Below are 27,941 nucleotides of genomic sequence, written 5' to 3' on the forward strand. Positions count from 1 at the left end.
AATGGTAAATAAATAATTTTTATTTAAAGAAGTAACCGGATAGCGAAAAAAAACCCCAAAAACTTTTATATTATTGCATCTAGTAATGGGCATTATACCCCCAAAATGCAAAGCAAAAGTGTTTCTTTTTATTGTTCTGTTATCCTTATACAGTTTGCTAACAGACCACATCAAGACATGCCACAGATGCACAGCCAAGAGCCTCATGGTACCCCACAGGATACTGAAAACAAGCATGGCACGGAAACCAAACAAGCTGCCCAAGTCAGTTCTGAAAAGCAAGATGATTATAAAATGATGAGGAAAAAAATGAGCTAAAGCTGGTAAAAAAAGTGTGTGCCAATGTACTGTACTTTTTAGTTAAAAAAATGAGTCACCACACAGAAGACATTTTTTTAAATGGAATATGATCATTTTAATTATCTGTCTTGAAAATGTTATCGAACATACTGTGCGCCATTGCCAAAGTTTACTCAAATGTGTTAACTACTGAAAAATGCAAATATCCACTGCTATGTGACCCCTTTAATAGCAGCAATGGGACGGGAAAGGAGAGTTTTCTGAAGTTAATGAGCAGACACTAGCCACCTTTTTTTAACCTGTCTTATGATGTTTCATTGGACGGGTACTAGCATGCATTTTAATTCCTGAAGACCTGAACTATATCGGAGTGTAGGCCTTTAAATGTACAAGCCTTAAACTAGAAGACTACAAATGTTCGCATCCCTCTGGTCAAATCAATCGTACCCAAAACCTGCCTTGAAAACCTCGAATCTCAAGGACAGAACATCGAGGGCAGCCTGGCTGTCTGACTGCTAACCTGCAACATGGGATGTCAAATACTCGGTTTGCTGCACCATGTATTCAATACTGATATTTTATTTTCCTATATTTTATGTCATGTAAAGCATTACTGAACCACAAACTCTTTTTATTGGCACTGGGGCAAAAAATGAAAATAAAAACTCAGGCTTTATCTCTCCATAAGGCAAATGAAACTTGAAAAGCAATTTCCAGTCTTCGAATATGTGTTTCAGAAAACATTAAAAATACATATAGATGGTGCTTTAACAAACATAAAGTACCAGATGGTTTTATAAGAGAACAGTTGAAGTTTTCATGATTTTACTCGGATGGCCTGTTCTTAATCTCAAACATTTAACAGGACAGGCCAACATTTGCATTCTGCCATAAACTTAAAACCATTTAAAATACATAAAAATAACATTAGCTTTGTTAATGAAGTGAATGTAAACAACAAGGTAACCTGAGCATACGCTTTGCTTTTCATGTATCACTTGAAAAAAATCCAAAAAGTGCAGTAGGTCGAGTTCTTTAACGCAGAATAAAATGACTCCTTGAAATGCAATCCCTGATGCAAGAACAATCAAAAAGCCATCTGCCATGTTCACTGCCGTCCACAGATGTGACCAGTAAGAGCTGCTTCTGCAATTCTCTCTCTGAATCTCTTTGTGACAAAACTAAACATCCATATTTAGAGCCCACTACATCTAATTTAGAACAGTGGAGGAGAGGAACCGATGGTTGTGCGTCTCCTTTGCCTGCTTTTATCTTATCCACTGCTATCACAAGGTCTGTGTCCGAGAAAGCAGCCAGACCTGACACGGTGGAATTAGAGGTAGCCTGATTACTTCAGTGACAAGAAAGACGTCTCTGATGTTATGAAACATAATTAGAATAAAGATTAAATAAAACACAAATTAACTGTAGAGGCAATACCTCCACCTCGTACATTCCTCTGGAATTGTTACAATTTGTCTTTTGTCAAAGAAATCTAAAGCTGTATTTGACATTATACTTATAAAATCAAACTGTGTACACAGAAAGTGCTACCACAGGATAGCATAAAAGCACCACATGATACAGAGCTTAACATGGGCCTAGTACTCAAATTAGTCTGTTTTGTGTGATCAATAAAAATAAAGATCTTTAGACAGAAGGAAGCCTGTTCACAATGGTCTTAATGAGGCCACATCTGACAATGTAAGTCTATTACAACTATTTAATTCTACGATTGGCATTTCTTCCTTTAAATTCGTTCCTCATGCCAGTGGCTGCCTTTACTCCATTCCCCGCCAACCAAAACCTTAACCTCCTAAGGTTTAAGTTTGTCTATTGACTCAAAAAGACATAACATTTTGTTAAATTACAAAATTTCTTAATACGCATGAGCCATGTGTTTCGCATGATTGATAAAGCCCATCATTGCCAGCTCTCTGAAGGTGGGTGTGCAGTGAGGTCCACTGACACCCTATAAGGCATCTGCAGGCAGGAGAAATAAGCAAACTCGGACAGCCGTTACAAAATCACAAGGTTAAGACTAAAAACTATGAAAGAATGACGAACTACGCAGACATCCTAAGACAGCTGACCTTCCTCCCATATAGCAAAAAAAAATAATGCATAACAGATCACCTGACAACACAAAACTGGCCTCATATTAGCGGATGTGTGGGCTAGTGTGCCCTTTAATGGACTGACAGCTAGACAAAGGTTTCTTGCTTTGTGCATGACACCTTTATGAAAGGTGCTGGAAAATGTAAGCGTGGAATAAACATCTTTAAAAAAAATGGATGAATCACAAGATTATATATAGCGGGTGCTATTCTGAAAACACAACACTGCTGTCTCTGTGGTCATGAAAGAAACTGTGAAGAAAAGAAAAAAAAAGTAATGACAGTTCAGGACATCCACCTAGAAGTTTGGGTCTATTCTTGATTACGTTTTGAGACAGAATGTTAAAAGCACATATGGGTTTGGACCGTGGACTTCCTCTCTCATTTTAGAAGCCCCTGGCTTGGTTTTAGGTAGCGTTTCAGTGAGATGCTCCACAAGGATTTTCTGAAGTCTGACAGCCCATGTTTTGACTTTTCACCTGAACTCTGAACAGCGTCCCATCAGCACACATGCACAGTTTATAACGCTCCCACCCTTCTCCCAGCAACAATTCCCCTCCAGAAGAAGAATTTGGGATCCTTGTTGTGCTGACCATGACTGTTCCGTTAAGGACTATGCTGTTCTCCTGGAATGAACAAACAAATAAAAATGGTGAGGATGGTCAGAAGCCTTAAACCATCTTAGAATATCTTGTCAGGTCCACAAGAGTGCTAGTTAAATCCATCAATTGCATTCTTTATACAAAAGTCTTCATTCAAGGTGAACTGAATTCCCAATAAGCACTGTTTTGCATTAATTTCTATGCTTTGCATGATATTCATATTTTAAGTACAGTATAACATTATAACTACCTAAAATCAGCAGGTAATTCGCAGAAAAACTTTGTATTTATAGAAAATAAAAATTACCATAAGATGAAGGATAGGAAGTTACCACAACTGGGTTATTCTAGAATTGCAAAAAGTTGTGATTGTGCAATGCCTTTGTGCATTTTTGTCCCACTATATGTTTGTCAAGTATAGAGGAATATTTCAGACAAAATAAATCAAATAAATAAATAATAAAAGTAGTATGAAATGTAACAGTAAATACAAAAAAACACAATGATATGTGAGCATAAATAACTAAATGTGTCATGGAATATGTTTACTTTTGTATGTGTTTAATTATATTTATTCATTTATGTCAATGACACTGCATGCACCGATCCGCCTGTCGATCTCATGGTCCATTCTTCCCTCATTCGTGAACATGACCCCAAGATACTTGAACTCCTTCACTTGGGGCAGGATCTCGCCTCCAGCCCTGAGAGGGTACTCCACCCTTTTCTGGCTGAGGACCATGGTCTCGCTGCGAATCGATCCAGTGCGGCATCTGAAGTGATGCGGGCTCTGCATCGGTCTGTTGTGGTGAAAAGGAGCTGAGCCGTAAGACAAAGCCAATTTACCAGTCGATCTACTGTACGTTCCTACCCTCAGAACGTGATTGCGAATACAAGCGTCTGAAATGAGTTTCCTACGCAAGGTCTTTCCCTTAAAGATAGGGTGAGAAGCTCAGTCTTTCGGGAGGGGCTCAGAGTAGAGACGCTACTCCTCCGCATCGAGAGGCGTCAGATGAGGTGCCTCGGGCATCTGATCAGGATGCCTCCTGGACGCCTCCCTGGTGAGGTGTTCTGGGCACATCCAACCTGGAGGAGGCCCCGAGGAAGACCCAGGACACGCTGGAGGGACTATGTCTCCTGGCTGGCCTGGGAACGCCTCGGGATTCCCCCGGAAGAGCTAGAAGAAGTGGCTGAGGAGAGGGAAGTCTGGGCCTCTCTGCTCAAACTGCTGCCCCAGCGACCCGATCTCAGATAAGCGAAAGAGGATGGATGGATGGACATTGCATGCAGCATGAAACACACCAAGAAATGAAAACTTCCATCAAAGTTGAGAAGATGGACTCTGTGTACGGTACTGTGTTTTGATTGGTGAAGCTTTGGAAGAGTTCATGTAATCTTCAGCCATCAAGGACCAAATTTACAGTGAATATTTCAGATGCACAATCCCAATGATGAATTCACAGCTTCTTGAATTAAAGTAGCAACTTCACACAGTAATTCTCACCATGTTTTTCTTGCAATTATATCCACCATAGACACACACAGTCACAACTTTGAACCCTGACAATTCACCAATCAAAAAACAGCACTCACTAGAGCCTGTCCTCTTAACTTTGATGGGTGAAGATGACATCTTTCATTTCATTGTGCATTTCATGTTGCCTATAGAAATAAATAAATATTTACATAAAACAAAATATGTATTTCATGATAGAGTATTTTTCTCTATTTATTGTTATACAGGTATATTATGATGTATTTATTTATTGGCAAAGCTGGATACCATCACTGCAGTGGGCTGGCACCCTGTCTGGGGTTTGTTTCCTACCTTGGGCCCTGTGTTGGCTGGGATTGGCTCCAGCAGACCTCCGTGACCCTGTAATTAGGATATAGTGGGTTGGATAATGGATGGATGTTTAGATGGATGCCATCATGAACAATACTGCCCTTTCCCTCCAGGGGGCACTTTCTTTCACACTCTCTGCAAGAGGCCCATTCTTTTATAGTGCAATAAGAAGCGCCTCTGGGGATTCTCTTTTGCCTGTGGCCATTATACAGTTCAACGCTCCCTCCCAACATCCCGTTATTCATCCAGAAGCTACGGGAAGATAATACAGACTCAATCTATTAAAAGGTATTTTAGCATAATATTTACTGTAATATATGTTTTTATTTTATCATCTTATATTGCACTTTGAATTGTTATCTGTGTGTTCTATGTTTTTGCTGCAGTATGCTTTGAACTCCCCCTCAGGGATTATTAATAAAGTATATCTAATAAAACTTGTCTGAAATATTCTTCCATAGTAAAAGGCCTTGCCAATGTGCTTGTTATAAAAGATGTGATAACAACAGATCAGTACTAGTATTGTAACTAGTAACGTCCTCCTAAACAGAAAACGGCTATTAGGTACATGTCATGCAGGGAAAGTGAGAGACAAAGAAGATACTGTATTGCCCATAATAGATACAAGCCTCAATAACACAAATTAGGATAATATGTTACTTGTCCTCTTTCCCTGAAACTCATGCTTAAAAATTTGATAAAACACTGTTTTCCTTGTCCATACACCTTATCTAGACCAATTTAGGATTTATACACTGCTCCTCCATTGAACTTTGACTTTGTTCCAGGTTGAGTGTCAGGATTAGGCACTCTAGAACAGCATTTCACAAAAACTGACATCCATCAAGAAAGGGGGGCAGTCAGTGGAGTGCAGAATATTAAACACATACTCCTGAAAGGCGGTGTGCCTCTCCTTTTCGGTGATCACAGTAATCTATAAACTACATACCAAGTAACTCAAAACACATCTATAAACTTACAGCTTTCAGTTCCATGTCTCCTCCCATTCTGAACTCAATGGTTTTGCCCATAATGAAGACCCCTTCATTTCCACGCACAATGGCACGCCCATCAACCTTAATGCTGAGGTCACTTGTTGCGTTACTTGTAATCTGTAAACAGAAATGAGAGGGAGTAAGTGAGTGACTACTGTTACTTCAACATTATCATCTTCAACAATGGTGATCATGCGGTTAACCCTTGCCCTTTAAAATACAATTCTAACAATAAATCATCACTCATATGGTGAATTGCAAAGACACTCATTAAGCACCTTTGTGCTTCACCTTAAACTCATTTATAACTTTCACTTGCACCACTTGCTTAATGCCAGATTTCACTTTCTGCACATTATGTCTTTGTGCTTTTGTTTGTTTTTGTAATCCTAGTAGGCCTGTGTATTGTTGCCTGGAATTAAGCTATTATGTACAAGCACGTACAGCTCATCTTTGAAAGAATCAATACAAGCATGAATTATTCAGTATTATAGCACAAGTAAAACATTACACATTATTATATGGCTTGGTAATTTGTTAAGTTTACGTTTTGGAAGTGCCTGCCAGGCAGCATTGCTAACAACTTGAATTTGACAGTACCTGCACACCAAATAGTCTCTCTGGTAGACGAAATTCAGAACTTCTGCTTGTTGGTATCAAATAAAGACAATTTCACACTGTCAAATGAAAGCCTATCAAAATATCTGAGGGTTGCTTATAAGCTTGCAAACAACATACTGTGTAAACTTACTAGTTTTTCTTTATGTATTAAAAAAAATGGATTAATATTGTGTGAGGCACTGTACTAATACCATATGTCAGAAATCATGCGACTTTTCCTATGTACAGTGCAAGTCATTTAAAACACTTCCTTATCATCACCATTGATGCTCTTCCTGAAGGTAGGCACATGAACATCATAAGGCACTGCATATGAAAAAGTCACAACAGCGAAGCTACAAAGCTGGCATCTTTCTTGACTGGTCATAATGTGGCAATACCAAAGTTATGCTTTGTAATACTCTCTCCTGAACATATTAAATAAATGAAAAAGTCAAACCCTCTCTGTTGAAGCCTTCTTCACATTCAGTATCTTTACACCCTTTGGAAGGTGAAACTCATGGTTGTCATAATCGGTACTAAATAACGTGTTCTTGGTCCTGGGATCCGTAAAAGTCATGCCAATGTCACTGGTGATGGAGGTTTTCTCTTTATCAATACTCAACTTGGTTACACCCTGTTGGAATACCACCTATGGAAAAGAAAAGCCATTAGCACAAAGGTAACTCTTCTGCTGTAATGCATTTGTCGATCTCTTTGCACACTTTAACACAGCATTCCTTTCTGCTATTTTGCTGCTAATTTACTTTACACTGTATAGCATTTCACCATAACACACAGAGAGCCACACACTGTTGCTAAACATGTCTGCAAGAGGTAAATTGTTCTGGGCAAGAAAAGCTGTGATTTTAGCTCATAGTTCATAAAAACGGAACAGTACCTTTCCCCTTGGAAGCCAGCATACCTCGGCATGATACAACACCCGTACGTGCTCACTACTAAGACCTTGGCATAGTTTCTGAAAACATCACGTGTTCTTTGCACTCCATTTAATGTAGTTTACCACTTGGATGACATCTTTTAATGTTTCATGAAGCACTGGTACCATATCCTTTGCGCTCAGAGCCTCCCGATGTAAAAAACAATAGTTCCAAGTTGCATTCGGAGCTTTCTCAAGTATTCTCCTCATGACCTCTGAGTTTTTTCCTGTCATGGAGGCAGCGCCATCAGTTGTGATACCGATGCACATGTCCCAGCTTAGGTCCACTGAACACAAATACAAGTCCACAGAGCTGAAAATGTCCTCTACAGTCATAGTAGTAGGGAGCTCTCTTGTGCAGAGAAATTGTTCCTGTAAGTCCCCGTCCCACACGTCTAACGTAAATGAGTAAAACTGCTTTGTTTGTTATGTCTGTGGATTCGTCCATTTGTAAGGCAAAATGACCACTTGCCTTAATGCGAGCTGGGTCTGTTGTTTGATGTCATCCGACATGTCTTCAGTTGGCCTACTAATAGCGTCACTTGACAGAGGTGTAGATTTTAGTTTATCCGCTGCAGATTCATCCAACACCTCTCTGACCATGTCCATGGCTGCAGGTAAGATGAGGTCCTCTGCAATGGTGTGGGGCTTCTTTAACTTTCCAATACAATGTACCACCAAGTAAGATGCACAGAGTGCCTGTTCTTGCTTCGAGCACGAAGAAGTAAGACACTTTTGTGATGTCCTCAGGTCTTGAAGTCTTCTTCTGAAGTACTCAATAGGTTTTTCTTTGAGATAATGATGTTTCCTTTCCAAATGCTGCTTCACTTTTGATGGCTTCATGCTTTCACATGCCAACACCTCGCTGCACAAAAGACACCAATGTTTTTGCTCTCCTTTGTTGTCAATATAAGAAAATCCATATTTAATATATTCTGCGTTTCGCCATACTCAATTAGCATATATAAACAAAGTTTGCGAGTCTTCTTCTATGGTATGAAACAGCGGTTGTCAACTCACATTGCCGGGCATTATCACCACCTACTGTTAAGAAGTGTGAACAGACGGCACTCCGTTTATTTTTTTCTTAATATTTTTTTGCCCATGCAAAGGCCCACGACCCACTGAAAACGGGTTTGTGACCCACTTTTGGGTCGCTACCCACCAGTTGAAAATCACTGCCTTAAAGGATAAATTTGGTATTTTTCCAGTTATTGCTTCACAATCATAATATATAATAACTCTATGAGGACTTTTTTTTTTTTTTTTTGCATTTTGGCCCAAGGTTGAATACTTTTTCCAAAAAAAACTAATTTTTCTGAAAAGCACACAAAGCAATGGTTTCATACATAAATCAACATAAATATTTCTTTATTCCAAATGTCCCTGTGTTTTATGTTCCATGACCACAGTCCTGCAAGGCATTGTAACGTTCAAAGCAATCAATGGCGTGCTTTGCAACATTATATGCTTGCAGTTTGCACCGCAGTTTCAGGCATCTGTTGCTATGACTGCTGTGGCAACTGGAGGCAGGCAGTGGTAGCTATGTGAAGGCAGTTGGGCAAAGGCAGCTGGCAGCACCCATCTTTTCGCTGCTGTCTTTGATCAGCTGGTGATGACTGTCATAGAGCGATTGTGTTGGCGCAGCCAGTGGCAACAGTGGTCGCAAAAACAGAAGCCTGAAACAGCAGCACGTAACAACTGAAATCGAAATCTGCCTCAACATAAGTCGACACCAACCCTGAGGGAATTCATTTACCACTTGAAATTGTTTCAAAGTGAAAGTTTTTTTTATAAATTTAAAAAATACCTTGTCTGTTTTTGCAGCATAAAATGGGACTAAAAAGCAGCAGAATCTAAACATTAAAAAAAGGCTTAAATTTACTAAATATGTCAAATTTTCAAAACAAGAATGTTATCAGATATCAATCTGCATCTTGAGATAAACATATTGTAAAACAGTATATAAATCTGTATCAAACTTTAACCCCTCAGGGACAGGTTTTCCTTTAGCTGAAATTCTGAAAGCCACACACACCATTTTCATTTTGAAAATTGACTCCTTACAGGTATGTTTTCTTTTATAATTTACACAAATAAGCTATCATTTTAATCAGCATTACGTTGGGCGCATACACCGTCAGCATGGCACTGCAAGATCGAAACACTAGTGTGGCGAATTGCTCGCGTACTGAAGTGACTTTAGCTGCAGGTGGAAGTCCTGTTTTACTTTTGGTGTCAAGCAGAGTTGCATTGCGCTACAGCAGTTTGTTAGCCGGCGAAAGTGATGTGAAGAAGCTGTCTGTTGCTACGGTTCTGCCTTTGTCCAGAAACGGCTCCAAAGCTTTATGACCACAGCCTTGGAAAGTCTTTTCCCTGGGTTGTAACTCAAAACACAGCTCTCAACAAAACATTGCCAGATGTCCAAAATCACATCAAACCTCTAGTTTTTCACATGTTCTGCATGAGTGTCTTTGTTGTCAAAGTGCAAATGCTGCATGCCGCATGATACTCTGATAGTGGTCACGGGACAACGATTGCAGGTACAACAAATAATTCTAAGCAGGCACCTGCCACAGTAACAACTGTGGTCATTGCTGCTCTTATGAAAAAAATGAAGATAAACATCATCAACTTAGAGAGGGAGAGGCAAATTCGTTGTAATATGTGAACGTTACTGACAGAATAAAACTGAATAATAAAAAAAAACAAGGACTAACTTTTACAAGTAGCCAAAATTTACACCAGATGTTACCTTACTCAAATCAAATGTATGTTTTTATTATATTATAGTAATAATAATAGCAGCTCACTACTCAAAACACGGAGTGCCCGGACTCAAACCCGGAACCTTTTGCTTATAAGGCAGCGGTTCTTACTTCTGCACCATCCAAGAATATGTATTAACTTTCTGTCAATCGACATTTCAACTTGTGTTTGTAACTCATTGACAGCAACATGTAAATTGAATGATTTTTTTTTTTACTTAGTTTATATTCTTGAATAAAACCGCACGTTTATTTGATATTTGGACTAAAGTCTTCACACATTATACACTTCTCGTCATTATTAGTATAACATGGAAAAAGTTTCTGCTTTAGGTATGTGTTCTTCACCATTTCTTGCATTTCCTTTCATCCTACACTTACCCAGATCTTTGTACACACGGAACACACATGAAATGCTACGGCCCTGCCTTTGCCCAGTCTGATAGCGGTTACAGGACATTGTATCTTTGATTGCCGGTACAACAAACAGTTCTGAGCAGGCATCAGCCACAGCCCTGCTCTTGTGAAAAGAATGGAGATAAATGCCATCAACTCAAAGAGGGAGAGGCAAGTTCGTTGTGCCACGTGAACGTCACTGAGAGAATAAAACTGAATAATAAATAAACAAGCGCTAACTTTTACAAGTAGCCAGAATTTACACTGGGTGTTACAGACTCAAATCAAATGTGTGTTTTTATTATATTGTATAAATAATAATAATAGCAGCTCACTACTCAAAACACGGAGTACCCAGTCTCGAACCTGGGACCTTTGTGTTATAAGGCAGCAGTTGTTACCTCTGCACCATTCAAGAATACGTGTAAACTCCCTGTCAATTGACATTTGAGCTTGAGTTTAACTCATTGGCAGCCACATGTAAATCGAATGCTTTTTTTTTTTTCTTTGGTTATATTCTTGAATAAAAGTGCATATGTTTATTTGATATTTGGACTATAGCCTTCATACAATATACAGTTCTCATCATTATTAGTATAACATGGAAAACATTTCTTCTTTAGGTATGTGCTTGGCATTTCTTGCCTCACATTTATTTCCTTTCATTCTACACTTACCCAGTTCTTTGTAGACACTGAACACACATGAAATGCATGTATTCTAAATAACAATATACTGTATTATTTACCCTATAAAACTCCAGGCACAACACACGCAGATAAGGAGCCTTGGCTTGAGCTGGGAGAACTTTTTGTTTGAGCTGAGCTCTATCAAGGTGGGGGATCGGACAACAGGCTGCTTATGCTGATCGACGCATTTACAAAACAAAAGACGCTCATGGTAGAGGTGCAAAGGGATTTAAGGTGGGCCGGTATTACAAGTTTTTTTGCAGGCTTCAGGAATTCTAGTGTTAAAGTTAAAAGATCTGCTGACTCCATGCACTCCTTTAAAGGGTAACTTCAGAATAAGGGCCACTTGTTTAAATAGGCATTAACTTACAGTACTGTTCTTATGCTCTCTTTCAGAAGCAGAAGCAGTAGTAGTAGTAATAACAATAATATTGTCACATGTCCAGAGTGTACTGAAATTCTCACTTGTATGTCCAACAACATGCAACACGTTGCCACTCTCCAGCACCATGATAAACAAAGTATTAAAATACTTTAATCTTATTAACCTGTACTAAAATAAGATTTTGTAAAATATATGAATGAATTAATCACTATATTGATCATAGGTATACCTTGGATTATTTTTTTTTATTTTTACAGATGGCAAGACTAAAACCTGTATTTTTATATAAGTTCATGTACATGACAAAAAGTTGCTATGCATAGATTTTAGGGCTTTGTTTCCAACTGTTTTCCACAGACACTCTTATACAGTTTGCTCCTAACAGTTTCAGTGAATGTTGTATATGGAAAGATTCTATCAGAGCTTGCTAGAGTTAATTGCAAGCAAAAAAGAAAAAGAAAATTTATTAAAAAAAATGCCTTCCCACTTTCAGAAGAGGGGAAGAATTATGCTATTTATTTCACAGGAGACTGGGTGCAAAAACTACCGTAGATACTAGCGTATTAGTCGATCTCGCAGATAAGTCGAGTGTATTTTTTAAGCTGAAAATTACGAAATTTGTTATGACCCGCGTATAAGTCGTTGGTAAAACTTGGGTTTTTTCATGGCCCGTTGCCTTAATAAGTACGGTCTTCTCACCAATACCTACTACAGTTTGATTCCCCGGCATATCAAATGTCATTGGCGTTTCATCCATGTTACCAATGTTACTGAGATCAAAGTCATGCCTTTGTCTTTGCTTAATAATAAATTTATGAAAGGAACTGACCTTTTCTTCTAGATCTTTCGGCAGCTTCTGCGTGATTTTTCTTCGCTGACGAAGGTACAGCCCATATCTGTTCATAAACCCACGTACACCTGCCAGCCGATGCTTGAAATTCCAACAAAGGCTTATGTGGTGTTATGGGGCCACAGATCTCTTAGCAAAGGCCGTTTTAGTTTTAAAATAAATAATCACCGCGCTCACGACTTAGCGAGCCTCAGGGCAATCTGTGGTGTGGGCGTTTCTCACCTAGTGCACATGTAAGGGACTGCCCACATCCGTGATTGTTCCTGTGGCTAATGTGCTGCAGCTGCTATGTCCTCTCTGCATATAAAGAGAAGCGCAAGTCAGTTAGAGAGGAAGGAAAAACGGAGTAAAAAAAAAAAAAAAAAAGAGACGGAGGGGGCTGGAGAAAGCAGGGGAGAGAGAGAGAGAGAAAGAGGGTGTGCGAGTGGGCAAGCAAGCGAACGAGCGCTCGCTGGCAGCTGTGTGGTAGCCTGGGTGCTAGGCCGGGTTTTTAAAGGATTGTTTTTCTATTTTATTGATTTTTAAACCTCCACGTTTGCTTTAAGGATTATTTATTTAATGAAGAGTTCTTTTGAATCACTGCACTGTTTACTTTGAACACTGATTTTGATTGACTGTGTTAAACAAAAGCACTGTGCACTGTGCCATTACCCAAATTCTATGGAAAATTGTGTTACCCCGCGGATAAGTCGACACTGTTTTTTTGAATGAATTTTAAGGCATAAATTTTTAGACTTATACGTGAGTATCTACGGTATTTAATAAAGTCCTTTAACTCCTTGTAGGACATTAAGACAGCAAGTGGATTATGTCCAGTAATTTTACTTGAACAGATAGGAAATACAGTATATAATGCTTTCCACTGATTTTGATCAGTTTGCTTCCCATAGACGGCATGCAGTCTTTTTTTTATTTAGAAGAATGATCTCTAACCAGTTTTTTTAAACTGGTTGTGTCTGGAGGGATCACAGGATATAATGTAATATCAAACTGTGTTAGAATCATATAGAGTACCACCTCAATGTGCCAAAAGGAACATTTAAATGGAAAAAGGCTTGCTGTGGAGTTCTGGAAATTATGGTTTCCTCAATACTCTAATATGTTATTGTACAAGCTGAGTACAACTTAAAGTAACATGTGTATACAGGTAAATTAGATCTGTCTTAAGCAGTTAGAATGATTCTCTGCTAAACGGTGTCAGAAATTAACAAGTTAAAAATGAATAAGAGGAATCCTTACTGGCTGGTTGTTGCCTGTAATCACAAGGTCTTCATTCTTGCGGCCTCCAACTGTGCTCTTGTGCAGAGGGTGTACTACCCCCATATCAGACTCTTGCTTGAAGCGTAACACACCACTGTCATGGAATTCCATGCTTTCACAGCCATTAGGACCGATTCTGATAACCGTCCAGATAACCAAGGTAATCTGTGAATGACAACATATTTGGCCTTGTGACACCTTTTAGCAGCAAGTGTAAAGAAAAAACATATATATATATTTATATAATAAGCATAACCTTGAAACATAGGATAGGATAATGAGGAGGCTTTTTGGTAACATTTAATTGTTGTCAGTGGCCAAAGTTTTGTTCTCTTTTAAATTTAAGTAAGTAAACACAGGATAGGCTTGATGACTATTATGAAGTATATAAAGTGGCACATTTCACTGAACAAATATGCCTAAATACAAGGCAACAACTTTGACAGAATCCAAAAGTAATCATTACTTTCCAGCTCCACTGCTCTTATGATACACATGCCCAATTTATAGCGTCTCACACAAGATTCTTTTTATTCCGGAGAACAAGTATTATTTCTGTACTGTAATGGGAGCCTCTGTTGTTCTCTTCAAAAACTTCCATACAAATTGTCAGCTAATTACCAATAAAAACTGGTCAAGACAACCATTTACCTTTGTTTTACTTTTACATGATCTTTTCCTGATTTACTGATGGATGGAAAGTCACACTAATGCAGAATATACATGGACATACAATGTGATTTCAGAGTTGGGCAAACACTGTGACCTGCTGGGTCAGCAAATCTTCCGGGCAATAAATTCACTAATCTGTACTTGATTCATGTCTTACTTATCACCTTTTGAATCGCAAAATATTCACAAGTATGATAATAGTTTTGAATGGGTTTATATTTTTATTTTTAATCACAGGATGGTATTAAGAGGCTCGTGATGAACAAGCATACTTTAAAATGACAACATGCAGCAATGCATTTTAGATAAGACGTAATGCTACAACATCACTCACTGCAGAAGGCCGAACAAAAGACGAATAACTAACATAACAAACATTTATTTATTGCACGATTTTGTCACTGACTGCAATGAAAACTTGAAGCCAATGTAACGGGATCAGCATGAACCTCTTTTGACTAACTTTGTTTGGTTGCGCATTTAAGAAGTGATAATGTTTTCTTGCTTTGGTTACCGCCTTTCGAAAATCCTTCCTCAGTTAATCTAGAAAGCCAGTTATTATATACAAAGTAATTTGTTTTAGACTGGAAGGGAGTTGCTTTCTATAGCTCACCCCAAATAACTCACTTTTATTTAAAAGACCAGCCTGATGTAGAGGCAGTCCACATTAATGACAGGCTGGGCTGGTCTTGGAACACAGAGGAACGATATAAGGAAGGGCAGAGCAGGCAATTTTTCCTTAGGTGACTGCATTCCTTTAATGTGGGAAGTGACATCCTTTACATCTTCTACAACTCTATGATAACCAGTGTTGTTTTCTATGCTGTTGTGTGCTGGGCTAGTAACATCACTTCAATATAGAGGTTCACTGAATCAACAGGGTAATTAAAATAGCAAGCTCAGTTATAGGACACACTTGAGGTAGCAAACTAAAAACTTAAAACTGAGTGCCATTATGAATAATGCTGCAAGTCCTCTCTCTGACACACTAACACTGAGTACTTTCAGCCAATGAATTATTGAGGAGAAGTGTGTCAAGAAATGCTACCTTTATACCAACAGCAATATGTCTGCATAATGCTTCTTTCTTTTTAAATTTTCTTGCTTTATGGTCATTCTGGTATGTGTTCAGACCAACATGTGTGTGCATATTTATTTATTTGTCTACCTATTTGTGTATTTACTTATTTAAAGAACTTCTGTAAAAAGCCAAATTTCCCCCTAGGGACAAAAGGATCTATCTATCTAACACTAAAGAAAAATATAGCCTTGAACTAGCAGAATTAAATAAAATAAATACAAAGAAAGTAGATTATTTCTCATTGCAACATCTGCTCATCCATTTCGTGGTTGCTGGTGTCAGATTCTGTCCTGGCAATGTTGGCTACAAGGTAAGAAACATCCCTAGACAGGGTGCCAAACATCAATATTCACACACAGACAAGTTAGAGTGGCCAATAAATCAAATCTATTCATTTTTGTGATATGAAAGGAGAATCAGCTTACCCAGAGGGCAGCCCACATAAACAGAAGGAGTATATGCCAGCTCCATACAGTGCCAAGGCTGAGATTTGAAACCTGGGATATAGAGCTGTGAGGTACCATGAACAAAGCTTAATCTACCAAGAAGGTGTGCAACGTTTGCCCTTTAACACTAGAATCAAATATATGTTTTTAATCATATACTAAGCTGACCCGCCTTTTAAGGTGACCGACTTTTAAGTTGACCACTCCTTAAGGCAATTCAATATGTAGATCAATTTGATATTTTATACAAACTCATTAATTTGGTTATATTGCATTTGAGCAGTATTACTTTAATACTCGTAGTTTCTGTTATTTTTGTGATGAAATTTAAACTTTTTTTCTATATTGAGGTCGCCCTTTTGAACCCCCCTGATATTTACTACACGGTGAGGCATTTGTACTCCATCAACATTAATTATTTCCAGAGACATAATTTTGTCTATTTTTCCAGCGCATCACGCACAAAAGCAAGGGAATGATGGGAGCACCACAACTCTGCTCACATCATGTTGCTTTGTACCGCAAGCTGCAAGTAGTAAGTCTGTGATAAGCAGAATACCGCTACGCTTTCCACTCACGGGATGGAAGGACAATCCCGACCGCTTTTATATAGTAAGAAAGAAGAAGAAGAAGATATCGCACAGTCTGGAGTAGAAAATCATCTTTTACCTGGAAAAATGAAACTACAAATCCCATCGTGCATTGCAAATTGTGAAACGTATGTGTATGCGTATGTGAAACTCCGCGCCTGCGTAGCACTCACAGGACGGGAGGACAATCCCGATCGGTTTTATATAGAAGGATAGTAATAATAATAGCAACTCACTACTCAAAACGCAGAGTGCCCAGACTCGAACCTGGAACCTTTGGGTTATAAGGCAGCAGTTTTTACCTCTGCACCATTCAAGAATACATATCAACTCCCTGTCAATAGACATTTGAGCTTGGGTTTTTAACTCATTGACAGCTACATGTAAATCAAATGCTTTTTTTTTTCTTTGGTTATATTCTTGAATAAAAGTGCACGTTTATTTGATATTTGACTAAAGTCTTCACACATTATACACTTCACATCATTATTAGTATAACATGGAAAACGTTTCTACTTTAGGTATGTGTTTAGCATTTCTTGCCTTGCATTTCCTGCCATCCTGCACATACACAGACAGTTCATTGTGAACATGCAAAAAATGTATGTATTCCAAATAACAATATACAGTGCATCCGGAAAGTATTCACAGCGCATCACTTTTTCCACATTTTGTTATGTTACAGCCTTATTCCGAAATGGATTCAATTCATTTTTTTCCTCAGAATTCTACACACAGCACCCCATAATGACAACGTGAAAAAAGTTTACTTGATATTTTTGCAAATTTATTAAAAATAAAAAAATTGAGAAGGCACATGTACATAAGTATTCACAGCCTTTGCCATGAAGCTCAAAATTGAGTTCAGGTGCATCCTGTCTCCCCTGATCATCCTTGAGATGTTTCTGCAGCTTAATTGGAGTCCACCTGTGGTGAATTCAGTTGATTGGACATGATTTGGAAAGGCACACACCTGTCTATATAAGGTCCCACAGTTGACAGTTCATGTCAGAGCACAAACCAAGCATGGAGTCAAATGAATTGTCTGTAGAGGCACAAATCTGGGGAAGGTTACAGAAAAATTTCTGCGCTTTGAAGGTCCCAATGAGCACAGTGGCCTCCATCATCCGTAAGTGGAAGAAGTTCGAAACCACCAGGACTCTTCCTAGAGCTGGCCGGCCATCTAAACTGAGTGATCGGGGGAGAAGGGCCTTAGTCAGGGAGGTGACCAAGAACCCAATGGTCACTCAGTCAGAGCTCCAGAGGTCCTCTGTGGAGAGAGGAGAACCTTCCAGAAGGACAACCATCTATGCAGCAATCCACCAATCAGGCCTGTATGGTAGAGTGGCCAGACGGAAGCCACTCCTTAGTAAAAGGCATATGGCAGTCTGCCTGGAGTTTGCCAAAAGGCACCTGAAGGACTCTCAGACCATGAGAAAAAAAATTCTCTGGTCTAATGAGACAAAGATTGAACTCTTTGGTGTGAATGCCAGGCGTCATGTTTGGAGGAAACCATGCACTGTTCATCACCAGGCCAATACCATCCCTACAGTGAAGCATGGTGGTGGCAGCATCATGCTGTGGGGATGTTTTTCAGCGGCAGGAACTGGGAGACTAGTCAGGATAAAGGGAAAGATGACTGCAGCAATGTACGGAGACATCCTGGATGAAAACCTGCTCCAGAGCGCTCTTGACCTCAGACTGGGGCGACGGTTCATCTTTCAGCAGGACAACGACTCTAAGCACACAGCCAAGATATCAAAGGAGTGGCTTCAGGACAACTCTGTGAATGTCCTTGAATGGCCCTGACTTGAATCCGATTGAACATCTCTGGAGAGATCTTAAAATGGCTGTGCACCGACGCTTCCCATCCAACCTGATGGAGCTTGAGAGGTGCTGCAAAGAGGAATGGGTGAAACTGGCCAAGGATAGGTGTGCCAAGCTTGTGGCATCATATTCAAAAAGACTTGAGGCTGTAATTGCTGCCAAAGGTGCATCGACAAAGTATTGAGCAGAGGCTGTGAATACTTATGTACATGTGATTTCTCAGTTTTTTTATTTTTAATAAATTTGCAAAAACCTCAAGTAAACTTTTTTCACGTTGTCATTATGGGGTGTTGTGTGTAGAATTCTGATGAAAAAAATGAATTTAAACCATTTTGGAAAAAGGCTGTAACATAACAAAATGTGGAAAAAGTGATGCGCTGTGAATACTTTCCGGATGCACTGTATTATTTACCCTATGCAACTCCAGGCACCTCACTGCCAGATAAAGAGACTTGAGCTCTGAGAATTTTGTGATGAACTCAGCTCTTTTAGTGGGAGGGATGGGATAGCAGGCTGCTTGCTTTGATCAACACATGTGCAAAACAAGAGACGCTGACGGAGAGGTGCAAAGGAATTGAAGGTGACCCAGGATTACGAGTTTTTTTTCATAGCCTTCATGGATTCTAGTGTTTAAAAATATTCTAGGTACAACTCTTATTGATGGTCAGAAGGTTCATCTAGTGCATTTGCACAACAAGCACTGCTTCATACTATGTGTTTAGCACCACTGAAAGACTAGGATATGTTTTATTCAGGCCATATGTCATATTACATTTATATTTGTGCAAACTACTAATTTATCTTTTCTATATTTAAACTATTGTTTTTTAAACAATTCATTGCTATGTTTTCTTTTTTTTTTTGTTTATGAAGACTTAAACAAAGCAATTCAGCTATATTTAACTATAGGCAGGAGAGTCTGTGATGCACTAGGCAACGTTCTGCTGGGAAATCTTGGGTCCAAGCATTCATGTGGATGTTATTTTGACATATACCACCTACCTAAAGATTGTTGCAGACCATGCACACCCATTCATGGCAATGGTTTTCTGTGAAGGCAGTAACCTCTTTCAACAGGATAATATGCCCTGCCACACAGCAACAATTACTCAGGTATGACTTGAGTAACATAACAAAGAGTTCAAGGTTTTGACTTGGCCTTCAAATACCCCATATCTCAATCTGATCAACCATCAGTTGGATGTGCTGGAAAAATAAGTCAGATCCATGTAGGTCCCACCTTGCAACCTACAAGATCAACATCTTGGTGCCAGATACCCACAGAACACCTTTAGAGGTCTTGTGGAGTCCATGCCTCGATGGGTCAGAGCTGTTTGGGTTGCACAAGCGAGACCTACACAGTATTAGGCAGGTAGTTTTAATGTTGTGGCTCAACTAATGTGTCCCATTAGTTTATGTTATTATCATATACAGTACATTAAATCTTAAAAATATACGATAATACAGTATAAAATGAATTGTGGCAGACTTATTTTTAACTATATTATGTGCCACATTTATAAAATATATAATAAGCATTCTGCTAGATGGTAGTTATTACTGCTATCTTACAGCTCTGGAAGAGAAGGTTTAAATTTCAATCCAGTTATTCTGTGGGTTTTCTTCCCAAATACCAAGGATGGGAGTGTTAGGTTAGGTTTACTGTTGACTCTAAACTGGCCTTGTCAGAGTCAGGGTGTACCCAAGTGTGCCCTGTGATTGAATACCATCCTCTCCAAACAATACTGCCAGGGATTAACTCAGGCCCCTACAACCCTAACTTGAACTAAGTAGGTTTTGAATTTTAATTAAGCAAAAGAGTGTACAGAAACTGGAGATGTTTTTCCAGTTCCTTAACAAGGAGTCACCTCATGAATAATATTGAAAACTGCTGAAGTAATTTGAGCTTACAATCAAGTTAATCAATGCCAGAAGGAAGAGAAGTGCAACAACACAGATGGCCAGAGTTCCTTTTCTCCCCCGAAGCCCCGTCTTGTGAAGTCTCTCTTCTTCTATAGGGACATAGCCTGCCTTAAAGTTGCTGTTATGTTCCTTGTTGGTTGTTCTTCTTTCAATGGCTTTCTCTCTCATGGACTTCTTGACAGGTCCATTAGAGCTTACCTATGCAAGAAAGAGGAAAAAAATGATTGATAAAACCAAGTCATATTATACAAATTAATATGATTAGTTTCTTACTCTCAGAAGTTGTGGATATTTTGTTGTCATCTTACTAGAATGAATTCTATTACCTTGTTTGCAACATCTTTTGATTGTTGATGTTTAAAGTTACTTTTTGTTGTGAACTTTGCTTTTACTGACAGCTGACACTGGGATAGTTTTGTATATCATGTAAACAATAAGTGTGACAATTCTCATAATCAGCAAAGCCAGATATCTCTAGATGTTATAGGCAGGAGTGGAAGGCCTAGTGGGCCATATGGCTGTCTGATAATGTGGGTCTTTTATTATGGCTATTAAAATGTACACTTCTATTTACACTGATAGAAATTAAACTTTAAACACCACCATTTAATTAACCAGGTTTCTCTAAAGGAGAATCTTCCAACTAAGGGCAAGTACAATGAGAATAATGCATAAGAAACAGATTGAAGTCTTCCCATGATTAGTGTGCTCAAGAAGCATGTTATATCAAAATGAAAGTAGGAACTGTCACATGAGATGCAACGTAAAGAAACCTTTCTTTTCCATACACACATTGCAAATAGTAAATCTAATTTTGAATGGTTTTGTTGCCTGTGATCTTCAAGGTTCTCTCTCTATATATAACACACCAGAAGACACAAAGAAGGTGTTCAAAATGTGATACCTTTATTTCAAACCTGAATAAAGACTGATAAAAGGGAAAAAAAAACTTCTGAATGGACATGCTGAAGTAAGCAGATGATATTCTACTGTAAATCTGAAGGAACAGGAAAGAGAAAGACAATAAAGAAAAGAGGAGTAAAGTTGAAATGTGGTTGAGTTTGATGTGAATGTATGTGGGTTTCCTTTACTCCATTTCTGCTTTGTTTGATTCTTGTTTGTTTTTATTGTTTTACTTATCTCGCATGTTCATTTTTTATTTTGGTTTATCTTCTCATTTTTCTCTTTTATTTGAATGTTCACATTCGATTGACATTTATTTTTCCTACTGTTTGAGATATAATTTGATATCTATACAGCTATAAACCACAGTCTGTGTTTGTTTGTTTGTTTGCTCTTTAGGAACAGTCTTGTTGTTCAAGCCACACACTTGACTTTTAGAACACAGGTACTTCTCACTGTAACTCTGGTTTTGACATATAATGTTTAGCCTTGCCCTTACAAGTGGTTTTTTAGTTTTTGAAACAGGAAATCTGGGTTCAGTTCCTACCTTTTATATTTAACTTTTTCTTTAATCACTCATTTTCTTCACTGTTCTTGTCATGGTCTCAAGCTGACCTGGGTGGATGTCTTTGGAGTTATGTATTGCATCTTAGGGTTCATTAGATCAAATGGAAGAAACAAGAATATTGCATACAACAATCCTTTCCAATATTAACAATAGTTATAAAGTAAATGCAACAAGTTTAAAGTGTAATAAAAATTTGGTAATTTCCATCCATTATCCAACCCGCTATATCCTAACTACAAAGTCACGGGGGTCTGTTGGATCCAATCCCAACCAACACAGGGCACAAGGCAGGAAACAAACCCCGGGCAGGGCGCCAGCCCACCGCAGGGCACACGCACACCCACACACCAAGCACACACTAAGGACAATTTAGAATCGCCAATGCACCTAACCTGCATGTCTTTAGACTGTGGGAGGAAACTGGAGTTCCCAGAGGAAACCCAGGCAGACACGGGGAGAGCATGCAAACACCACGCAGGGAGGACCTGGGAAGCGAACCCGAGTCTTCTAACTGCGAGGCAGCAGCGCTGCCACTGCACCACCGTGCCACCCAATTTTGTAATATATAATCTGTAATTACATTTTAACTTATACACAAAGAAGAAAGCTTGTTGGTCTGTTTGTTTATTCTTCACGTATTTAGATATGAATGCAACAAAACTTTACAGACACTACCCTCTCATCCAGGAGAAGATCAACGTCTTTTATGTCAAAAAAAAAGAACAAAAAAAACATCAGTCCTCGGACTATAACAGGCTCGTCTATGTATCTGCCCAAAGAGGTTGTGCCATTGAATAGTACTGAAGGACTAGAGAGTGGGGTATTGTGAACAATCAACATATCTAGGGGTTTTTGAAGGCACTAAGCTTGGATCTGCAGTTCATTTGCCTTTCAATCTAATTAGTCGGCCAATTACGAATTGGAATCTACCTGCAAAAACAAACACAAAAACAACACATACACTTTTGGAAAAAAAATACCCAAAACAATAGGAATCATTAGAGCTACTGAGTTTGAATCTAAGGCCCATTCACTGTTAAATATTTAATCAGACAGACATTTACTGTCTCCAGTTAGGTTAAACCTGTAGATATTTCGGACACAGAAGAAAACCAGAATGCTACATGAAACCAGAGAGGACACATTTAAACCCAGGTCACTGCAACTCTAGGGCAGAAGAACTAACCACCTTATGGAATGTATTGATATTGGTATGCCAGAATATACAAAATACATACGGACCATCCTAAAATTCCCAGGTTAAATAAAACTTGTACTGGTGGCAGAGTCTTTAGCTTTAGGCTCTCCAAACTCTGGAATATTCAGCCTGTTACTATAAAAGATGTGCCAACCATCTAAATGAAAGCTTAAAATAACTGCATTAGCTCAGCATACTCAGAGAGAGAGAGAGAGAGAGAGAGTTTGGGGGCATGCACTGAGCTACCAATAAATTGTTCACATTACTTTTGAAGACGGTACCAGTCTTAGTGATTGGTATTTTTTTCATCTACATGACATTGCCACTTTGACCCAATAATCCTTTCTAGTCTAGGAACTGGACCTGAGAGTGGACAAGACATATTAGCATCATCAATGACAGAACTAGTGTCAAATCTTTATTATATCCAATCTAAGTCATGGACACTAGTTGAACTGTAGTACACCACAGAATGCCCATGCGGTTTTGATTCTGTGTACGAAATGATGTTTGGAGTTCCTCTTCTTACCTGATAGCTTGCTTTTTATGTTTTTTCTTCACCATTTATACCATTTACATATTTTAACTGTTAGGAACTTCCATTAAAAAATGCAAATAAAAACACTGCTTTATATGTTTAATACTAAATTGCATTTTCATATTCTTACTAAACATAACTTTTTTCTTTAAAAAGTATTTGTAAATGGATTCAAATTACTGAACTGAAGAGAAAGTTATAAAAATAAACTAAACTTAAAAGAACAGAACTGAATTCCATCTATCGTATATACAGTAATCCCTCGCTATATCGCGCTTCGACTTTCACGGCTTTACTCTATCGCGGATTTTAAATGTAAGCACATCTAAATATATATCACGGATTTTTCGCTGGTTCGCGGATTTCTGCGGACAATGGGTCTTTAATTTATGATACACGCTTCCTCAGTTTGTTTGCCCTGTTGATTTCATACAAGGGAAGCTATTGGCGGATGGCTTAGAAGCTACCCAATCAGAGCATGTATTACATATTAACTAAAACTCCTCAATGCTATAAGATATGCTTCCCGTGCGGTGCTCGATTGTTTGCTTGTCTCTGCCTCTATCTCACCCTCTCTGACATTCTCTGCGCCTGACGGAGGGGGCTGTGAGCAGAGGTGCTGTTTGCACAGAAGCTGTTTGCCTAGTGGATACAGACGCACCTCTAAGAAATGCCGCGGCAAACTTAAAAGCACACGTATTGATTTTTTGATGGTTTGCTTTAATCGCTCTCTCTCACTCTCTCTCTCTCTCTAACGTTCTCTGCGCCTGACGGAGGAGATGTGAGCAGAGGGGCTGTTTGCACAGAGGCTGTTTACTTAGAAGATACGGACGCTCCTCTAAAAAATGCCGCGGCAAACTTAAAAGCACACGTATTGATTTTTTGATTGTTTGCTTTTCTTTGCGAGTGCTCTCTCTCTGAAATTCTCTATTTGCATCCTTTTAATTGTGAGAAAGAACTGTCATCTGTCTTGTCATGGAGCACAGTTTAAACTTTTGACTAAAGGGTGTTTTCATGTCTAGAGGGCTCTAATAATGTTAACAGTGTGGGACAGTTTATAATGGCTTAAAATATATAAAAACAACTACACAAACATATGGTTTCCACTTCGCGGATTTTCATCTATCGCGGGGGGTTCTGGAACGCAACCCCCGCGATCGAGGAGGGATTACTGTACTCATGTATAAGTTGGGTTTTGAAAACCGAAAAATCAATCATAAAATCATACCCCGACTTATACACCCGTTCAAAAATGCGACACTTACATTCTTTTTTTTTTTACATCTTCTTGCCTCCTCCAATCTCGCATTAGTTTCCTAGATGCATCGAATTTTGTTGCAGCAGTTACCAATTTCTTTTGCCATGTCAACGACATTTAATTTAAAACAGGCTTCATATTTTCTTCTAATCGAACACTCCATCGTAGATAAGGGATGCTCTTACGATAAAGGTGTATGAGGGTGTGAGATACAAAAAACACAAATCAGTTCAAACGTTGCTTTGGAATGTTCAGGTATTACTGTGTGATCACGTAGGCACAATACATAGGAAGAAAAAAAAATGCATTATGCTCCGTGGTTACTCTCTTAGGTGGGCGTTAGCATATCATAATCTCTTGGACCAGTAGTGTGAGTTTTCCCCATTCAACTTGTACGACCAACATTATAAAATACCAGAAATTATATAGTAAAATTAAGTCCTGACTTATCCGCAAGTATATACGGTAGTTTATTTTCTGCCAGTGCACCTGTTGCACACTGACTGGCATTTTTTTAGTTCTTTGTTTTGCCTTATACAATTTCTTGTATTAGGAATTTGTTCGTTTTTGCATACCCTTTGAGGTCAGAGCGCATTGTCAGCCATTGTACAGTGCCCCTGGAGCAAAGGCAGGTTAAGGGCCTTGCTTAAGGGTCCAGCAGAGTAGGATTTCCTTTGGCAGTAATAAGGATTTGAACCAGCAATCTTCCAGATATCGGCGCAGAACCTCAGTGTGAGACCCACCATTCTGCCCTAAATTTAGTCCTTACAAATCTGTCAAAATTAAAAGAAATTACTGAAAATGGGTAATAGATGTTATTGCCTTGACCACTTACAGTTCAAGACTAATACCTCAAAATTTTGACAATCCTTTTCTAGTTTAGAGGTCAACACATCAATAACTCTGACACTAAAAACTGACATGTTATGTTTCAGTCACCATCCCCTAATTTTCAGCAGAGTTAAGTAGAAATTACTTTGCATTGGTTAAAAATTTTAATTATTCTTATTTTTGTGATTGGCTTCCAAATATCCAACCTCAAACTGGTTTGGTTGAGTTTGGGGTCAGTGCTCATCATATCATCACTGTTTACAAAGCAGTAACCAACCCTGAATGAATTATCTGCCCAGCTAACCAATTTAGATAGACTGATAGAGAGATATGTTCTTTTTTTGTCTCCAAGGGGATATTAAAACTTTATAAAAGCTCAAGAGATATATGAGTTGAAAATGAACATAGCAAGTGGATGTGAGTGGAAAACCCACATAAATCTGATAAGACAACAGACAAACTCCATGCAGAATGTGAATGGACAGAATTCCATGATTTTATGTAATCACCTTGGCTACTCATCTTTAACATCCATCCATCTATCCGTCCATTTTCTTAACCTCCTTATCCATGGCAGGGCTATGGGAAAGCTGAGGTCTATCTCAGCAAGCATTGGGTGCAAGGCAGGAACAATACCAAGACAGGACACCAGAGGCAGGAACAATACCAAGACAGGACACCAGTCCATCGCTGAGTGAACACACACACACACACACACTAGGGCCATTTTAACACCACCAATTCACCTTATCTGCATGTTTGTGGAAGGAAACTGAAGGACCCAGGTTAAACACATGCAAGTCTGGGGAGAACATGCAAACTCCACTAACTTAGTAACACTCACATCCAAACTACTAGTACACTCCTGCGACTTTTAAAACTACAGTTTTGTATTTATTTTATAGGTGTCTTCTTTAGTACTTTGATATTGGCCTTACGATTAAGTTGCCGTTTAAAACGGATCCTCAAACACAAACTGCTACAATTCAAAGCTATTTGGATCACAAACCACATTTACTCTGTATTGGCCATGTATCACAAATGGGCTACATTCTCTAAGACGAGACACTTTCGATTGTGATCCTTCGGTCCAAGTATTCGTTAAAATACAAGGAAACTGCCATCTCCAGCAACCAACCAATCTTCCAGCTTTACTGCGCCCCGCAATCTCGGCCTGGTAACGGTACAGGCGCGCTCCCGGCTTCCTATAATTAATAACAGAACACGAGAAGCAAACACGCTCATTCACTTTCTTCGTTACCTACTTGACCACTGGGCTAACGCGAGTCTAACTGGCGACACTCGACCGTCGGCAGCCAAATGACGAATCGACGCTGAACCCCGTTACAAACCTGTTCTGTCGCCATGATCAGCGTCCTTCTCTGGGTCTAAACGTCTCGGAATGATCCCCAGACCAAACCATTATGAAGCCAGGTGGGCGAACGGTGGAGACACTCAGCTGACTGAAGCGCAGTTCGCACCTTCTGCTCCTGTCTCTGTGTAGAATATCGTAGTGCCCACTGAGAAGACCTGACCATTTGAGTAGCAATAAAGAAGAAACAGTTTCCGAATCCGTAACACCCCCCTAAGACTTGGTACCTTCCAAGTGAAGCGCGGCCATGTGAATTCCGCCACAAATAAACTCGGCAAGTGGCTGGAAGAGTCCCGAAAAGGAAAAGCCGCGCTCGGAGGACAGAGCGGCGTTGGTACTGCGTGTCAAAGCTGGGGTGTGTCCGGTGCTGTAGGTCATTTAACAGGACAACTGTCTGTCCGACGGGGTCCCGATTGAGCTCCGCAGACATACTGTCGACGCATTTGTTTTGAACTGTCTAACTATTTAAAAAGCCATTATCTGTCAGCACTTGGAGTTTTGAATGGGAGTGGCTAAGCTTTTGAACTGTGAATGATGGATTTGTCTGACTATGGGACCCAAGACTCAACGAACTGGGTTCAGATTGTAGAAATTATTAGAACTTAGAATCAATTATGTGTTGTGGGGTTTAAATTGCTATGGAAAAAATGTAACATTATCCAAACGAGAAATTATTTTTACGGCACCATACGAATGGGGTTTGGGGCTCGCATGGGTGTGCCCTGCCACAGACTGGCGCGCTGCCCAGGGTGGGTTTCCATGCACTTAATGCTGCCAGGATAAGCACCGTCCCCCGGTGGCCAACTTACTACTTAAAGGAGTTAGAAATTATGTTCATAGGGTTATTAGTCAAATGTGAAACATCTGCCTGTCTTACTTGAAAAATCTCAGAACATATTTGTGGATGTATGACCAACCAAATAAGTCATACATTTATATTATAAATATTAGAGTGTACTTCTTTTGCAATTTTGTGCACATTAATA

At 39.1% G+C, this 27,941-nt stretch overlaps 1 protein-coding gene across 1 annotated transcript; it reads right to left on the reverse strand.

Moving 5' to 3' along the window:
- On the reverse strand, nt 1-27,116 carry sgcb (sarcoglycan, beta (dystrophin-associated glycoprotein)). The gene is made up of 6 exons (XM_039751187.1): nt 26,936-27,116; nt 20,276-20,485; nt 13,728-13,913; nt 6,921-7,112; nt 5,846-5,977; nt 1-3,043 (listed from the first exon to the last, which is right to left on the reverse strand). The coding sequence occupies exons 1-6, from the start codon at nt 26,948-26,950 to the stop codon at nt 2,837-2,839; spliced, it is 942 nt and encodes a 313-aa protein (XP_039607121.1). The 5' UTR covers nt 26,951-27,116; the 3' UTR covers nt 1-2,836.
- Between the last annotated feature and the right edge of the window lie 825 nt (nt 27,117-27,941).

Source organism: Polypterus senegalus, chromosome 4, assembly GCF_016835505.1.
Source record: "Polypterus senegalus isolate Bchr_013 chromosome 4, ASM1683550v1, whole genome shotgun sequence".
In the NCBI taxonomy this organism is placed as follows: Eukaryota; Metazoa; Chordata; class Cladistia; order Polypteriformes; family Polypteridae; genus Polypterus; species Polypterus senegalus.